Source organism: Abramis brama, assembly GCF_963993115.1.
Source record: "Abramis brama genome assembly, chromosome: 17".
In the NCBI taxonomy this organism is placed as follows: Eukaryota; Metazoa; Chordata; class Actinopteri; order Cypriniformes; family Leuciscidae; genus Abramis; species Abramis brama.
The window spans coordinates 31,096,060-31,102,556 of NC_139979.1; the positions used below are offsets into that span (position 1 = coordinate 31,096,060).

Here is a 6,497-nt window from a genome sequence, read left to right on the forward strand (position 1 = left end):
GGCCATTGGTCACCCATCTCTCTAATATTGGCATAGGTTAATGAACCAGTTCTCACCTTGATGAGCGTCATGAGGCAGTGAATTTGCCCATAGAAGGCGCTGCGGTGCAGTGCGGTCCACCCAGACTCCTTGTCCTTCGCCAGCAGGTCGGCATGTTTACGGTCCAGGAGCCACTGAAGCAGGTCCCGTTTCCCCAGAGAGGCAGCGAGGTGCAGAGCCGTGCGCCCAAACTCATCGCGCAGGGTGGCTGCGTTGTGACAGTGGACAGAGAGAAAGCCCCGCAGACGCCCCTCCGAACCGCTGGTCAAAGCGGCGATCACTTCATCAGCGTGCCTTTCGGAGCGGCACTTCGGTGTGCAGTCTGGGCTTCCCAGACTCATTTTAGCTGAGTTACAACACCAGAGTTATCCAAAACACCCACAAGCTTGAGCTTAGATTTCTCACACTTTCTAGCAATAAATTAAGGAAAACTGAATGAAAAAACAGGGAATACGTTTAGCCTTGCTGTGAATTTCAGGGCGCTAGAATTGTGCGTGTGTTGAGGTTCCACAGCACCCTAGCGGCCCCAGAGAGAAGATCTACCTCATCTCAGTCCACCATCTCAGCAACACACTCGACAAAACCTTTGCAACAATCATTTGCATCAAAGAAAAATAATAATAAAATTCTGTACAAAATCATACAAATATATTCCAGTTGACTCAAAAATAAGTTAACCTGTAATGTGTGTATCGTATTTTACAAAAGGCAAATCCTTCAGTTCTTTGTACTGTCCAGCCAAAAAGTCCATCCACTTTGAGGGGAAAGACTCCTTCCCCCCAAAACTCTCCACCATTTAAGCCTCCATAATTGCAAAAGGTGCCTGAAAAGAGAGAATGTCTTTCAGATTAATATCCACAACAACAATCCCACCAAAATTCAAATTAAGCTGCACATCACCCTAGGGGCTGAACGACCTCAGAATCTTTGAAGTCGATAGGCATGTGATTAAAGTCAAGTTGACGTTGACTAATCGCTGATGACGTTTTTAATAAAAACACAAGAGATGCGAATGCTTTGCAACATGCCACAATTTGCAACTAGAGGCTAAAGTTTGATGTTGGCTTGAGAAGCATGAACCTCGAGCTGGGCATATGACAGAACGATGCCCACAGTGCCATTGCGCTGACATAACAGCTTATTTTTATCAGTTACTTTGTATATGGGTCGTTATATTTCTTACAGATTTCTGCTCGTCCTAAATGACATACATATAAAGTAGCACCTAGGAAGATTACATTTCTTTGAATGCATTAGTGAGAGAACAATTGTGTGCGTATGTTAAAGGCACAATATGTAACTTTTTTGCTTTAAAAATAGCAAAAATCACTATATCTATGTTATATTTTTTTTTTAGTTGTGTACTTACATTATCCCGACTGTTTCCAACAACTTTCAAACCAGGAGAAATTTGTAATTTAATTTGAAGACACGGACCGTTTCTAAATTTCCGTTTTGTCGCCGTCAATGCCATCATATCCGCGTTGTCCCTGGTTTCCGCTCGTGCTGCCATGGCAACCAGAGCTATGAACCAGAGCCGTCTGATAGTAACCAAAGCGACTGACGCGGACAACTGTGTAGTTCGCAATGTCTATTTGCACGCTGTTGTTGTTTCGTTCAAACATTATGGACCATGGCAAGCAGACTTTGGATAAAAAAGGAGAACTAAACCGAGAATCAATATCAGCGCGGTGTTTTCGAGATGCCGAGAGCTCCCATAGACAGTATACAAACGAGAGCTCCACGTCCGAGACTTCGACCGCTCCTACATGTACTTTATTAAACAGGTGAGCACATTTACATCAAACTAATCAATGTTATATAGTTCAACAATGATAAAATGTCAGAATATGATCTGTATGTTATTCTAATGTTGATCTAGCTTACTGCTAGTCTCATACAGACAAACTAACACATACATTTCAACACATTCAAATGCAGTTTAGTGTGCTAGTGTAATGTTAGACCAAGTGAAACAGCGCTACGTTACCTCACAAGTTTAATTTGTCTAATAAACTGACCTGCAAGTTGTAATTCTGCGTGTAGTTCGGTAGAATGAAATGTCCATATTCCTTTTATATCCGCGGGACTCGCGTCGCGTGTGGAGCTGATAGCTGTCTCTTAGCAATCCCGAACTGCTTCATATCACAGTCATGATAAAAGCATCGATGTGTTGCAGACAAGATCCATAATTCTTAGCAAATGTTGCGTCATCAAACTACGCCTTTGTTATTGTAAAGAGGTTAGCGACCCCTAGTGGCGAAAAATTCCATACTGTACGTTTAATAATATATTAGTCTCTCTACTAATAGTAAAGCTGTGGGTTTTAGGTACTTTAAAAACAGAAAGAAATTTAATGACAGAACTTTTCGATTTTTAAGCTATTTTTTTGATAAATAACAGGACAACATTGATAGTAAGTTTCTGCGCTACTGTATGTTTCTGTTTCGCACGATCTATACATGATGTGCAAGCTACTGTCTATGTGTGTGTGTTACAATGCACATTAGTTTAGAACTTACCTGAACAATAAACTGTTTAAAACATGCATTCACCCGATATTGAGATGGTATAAACACACATAACTTGTGGAGTGGAGTATGCATCTATTTGTCATTTTAACTAGTGTTGGACTAATATTGTTTTTTGTTTTTTTTTATGGCCAACGTGGATATCTTAAAGAACAGGGTGCCAGATGGCTGGTAAATATGGTTATATATATATATTTATCATTTAATCAATTAGAAATAAATAATTAGAAATTTTAAGATTTAAAAAATAATTCTGTAAAATAAACAGACTTATACTTTAGATGGCAACTTCTTGATTCTGTAATCCTATTTCACTATTTTTCACAAATAAAGAAATTGTTTAAAAAAAGATATGAATAAAAAGTGAAGTGAACACTAACCAAAAGGGCTCTCAGTAATCCGGTAAGTTTGAGCACAGTGGGAATCATATTTTTTCAAATAACTAAGACAAAGTGACACTAATTTAACATATAGCACATGGTGAAAAATAAATGAATATGACATTGAGGGTGACTGGATGTAGTGCACCATAGTTTGAAATCAAGGTTTTAAAGTTTGTTGATCGTGCGTGACTGCAAGGTTTCTAAGATTACATTTTTATTAGATATATTTAAAGATTTGTTTGAATGATATAAATCCGCATTTGCTGAATGATGACGGTAAATGAGAGATTATTATAGTGTTTTCCTTTCTATTCTTTTTTTGTATTTTAACTGATGGAAATGGAGTGGAAAAATGGACTTAAACGATTTCTTCTCCTGTGGCCCCCTCTATTGGACAGTATTAGTATTACAGCCAATGCAAATCTATGGGATTTTTTGGCATTTAGATTGTAATTTATATGAAAACCTTAAGTCCGATCAGTTGGAAAAGATATGGCACACTAAGTCAGAACAGTCTGAAGGTCTTTTGCCAGTAGTCTTCTGCAAGGCGGCCATGTTGTTAGTGTCAAAAATCACATGATCAGCGACTAATCAATGTCAAGCTTAAAGCATCATGGCAGAGCATTAAAGGTGCAGCAAGAGTATTCTGAGAAACGCTGCTGAAAGTGGATCGGACCGAGTACGAAAACACACTTCTAGTCAAACAGCAGTAAGGGGCGTGTTCACTCATGAGGGGGGAGGTGCATGTGTTGAGATGCATCCGAAATCACATACTTCCCTACTATATAGTAGGCAAAAGACAGTATGTGACAAAAGTAGCATGTCTGAATTCACAGTACTCATAAAAGAGTAGGGTATGAAAAAAGAATCTTCCAGGGAGATTCTGAAGTGTGCATACGATGGACTTTACTATCTTATGAGGCCACGGGAGAGGATTTGTGAATGGCAGTGAAGCGAAGTAACTGGTGCTGGTAGGTCACATGATAATGACAACATGGCGAATGTAGTACGTCCAGATTACATTCATACTACACACACACACTCATTCTAAATAGAACATACTGTTTTAATGGTCGTGAAGTAATTTATTCAAAATAAGTACCTAGTCAAGAGAGTATGCGAGTTCGGATGCAGCCCGTGTGAATTTGGGGGCGGAGCTATCAAGAACGGGGTGTGATCCTGTTGGGTAGGGGCGTGTTTGTTTTGGTGATTTCAAATATCAACAGAGTTTCTCAGAAATCACTTACTGCACCTTTAAAGTCGACAAGTCTGTGCAACCCCTACATCATACTAAAGCACTTCTGTTGTGCCTTTATTTGTGACTAGACAACACCCTTTGAAAATGTATTTTAAAAATATTGATTTATCTGATTTAATAATGTAAAATTGTACATAACATAAGTGCGTGTTTCTTCGATTATGAACACTTTTGGCCATGTAGAATTTTTTTTTTTTTACCTCATTAGTTTGTCCACAAACAATATTCAACAGTGGACCCTGTTGCGTTAATAATAGTAATAAAATGTACTAATTATTATACATTTTATAGGTCCAATTTTTTAGGTCTGGTCTTATATAAAAAAAGATAAAATCTATACAAAATAGGCATTAGAAAAGTAGTAAAATAAATGACAAAATAATGCAAAGTTTCTATATGACCATGTGACCATTACAAAAAAAGAAAAGAGAAATTTAAATCTGTGAACTAATTAATGCAATTAATAAAAATTGCACATAGTTGAAGAAACAGCCCAGCATTATCAAGTGCCACACTTGGCAGAGCAGTAGTTTGACACCTTCCCAATCCCTCCACCAGTTAAATATGGCTTCAGTCTTGCATCAGTTTCTGGATATTTAATAACTCTGTGACCCTAAATCCAAAATCCAATACTTTAACCTATTAGAATCACATATTTGAACAAATAAGTCTGTTGAAAGCGTTTGTTAACATTTGCAGACTGCAAACCTCTCATGTAATGTCAGTCAGGGACAGTCAAGCTACACACTCATCAAGCTTTAATATGTGGTGAAAATGAACTCGTTACAGCACGGGACAGTTCGTGAATATCAATAACAGGACATATGAGATGTGTGACGAAGTCTCTGTTTTGAGTCACTGACACATCATCATAATTTTTATGAACCATATTGGGCTGAACTATACTGAAAGACTGCCAGATTAAAAGACAACGCGCTGATATCTCTCACTCACCTGACGCTAGATGAAAGAAAAGGCCATGTTAGTGTTTTTCCCTATGCGACAGATCCAGAGAAACATCTTTAAAGGAAAGATTGGTGTTTTGCGGTAAATATGTTGCAGCAGATGATACTAGTCGATTAAGTAAGATCTAGAGGCGGAGGCACACAAGAGTAAAACGAATTCTGATTGGCCCATTAGACATGTATCCTTGCATTTCATTGGACAATTCACCTTGCAGCCTTGTATTGTTATTTGTGATAGGACAGTTCGACATGTAAAAGACTTAGCAGTATATAACCAGTCTTGCACTTGTGACACATATTTTAATGGAGGCACTCAAGTGATTTATGATTATGCATCCATGGCTTGTTAGACGGACTAGCGAGTTGGCAAGGGAGTCCCCTCTCTTGCGTAGGCGCTGTGGGCGGGGCTTACGGGGCATACCTTCCACAGAAGTCACATGACTATTACGTCAACTAGATAATTAGTATGTTTTTTTAAAAGGAAATCTTTCAATTGCTTTAATTCTTTCTTGCTATATATATATATAAAAGAAATATATATATTTTATTATTTTATATATATTTTATTATATAAAGAAATATATATTTATTTCTATAAAAGAAAAAATAATGGTAGTCTAAAAAATATATATATATATATATATATATATATATATATATATATATATATATATATATATATATATTTTAGACTACCATTATTTTTTCTTTTATTATGTTTTTATTAGGCTATCATTGAAACTGAAGAGTTTATAGTACCTCTTCAGTACTGACTTATTTAATATAGTATATCTAATATATATAATATAGTACCCTGCCTTTCTTTATTGATTATATCAAAACTTAATTTAGGTGAATTTAGGTTGATTGGGGCACTTTATTCCAAGTCATCTCAATAGCAAAAATAATTTATGTAAAAATATAAGTGCTCGTGTTTATAAGGTTTTAAACTTCTCAAAAACTTTTCTAAAACATAATCATTCTTATATATTTTTTTTATTTTATTGTGTTTTTTTTTATTCTATTATTAAAAACAAGCGTATAGCACCTCTTCAGTACAGACTTATTAAAGGCCCACTGAAGTGCCTTGAAACTTGCAGCATTATTCAATTTGGTGACGTTACGTAATTTCCACTGAAACAAGAAGACAGGGCGGGACATATCGAACAGCTCCTCCCCTTTTTTTTTAAATAGTCAATAGTGTTTGGTTTATGTCCTCTGCCACTGCCAGAGCCATTGAGCTCAATAAAGCCACAGTTTCCTCCTAATCTCTAACCGTTTCTCTTCCTAATCTCCGCCATATTACTTAAAAAATATAGCA

At 36.8% G+C, this 6,497-nt stretch overlaps 1 protein-coding gene across 1 annotated transcript in view; it reads right to left on the reverse strand.

Annotated features, from left to right (window-relative positions):
* The window catches only part of ibtk (inhibitor of Bruton agammaglobulinemia tyrosine kinase), a 38,406-nt gene extending 33,083 nt beyond the window's left edge, over positions 1–5,323 (reverse strand). Inside the window, exons 1-2 of the mRNA XM_084090108.1 lie at positions 5,166–5,323; positions 57–862 (exon numbers count right to left, since the gene is read on the reverse strand). Coding sequence (XP_083946234.1) covers positions 57–380 — 324 coding nt within the window. The 5' untranslated portion in view covers positions 381–862; positions 5,166–5,323. The remainder of the gene's footprint in view (positions 1–56; positions 863–5,165) is intronic.
* Positions 5,324–6,497: the final 1,174 nt, after the last annotated feature.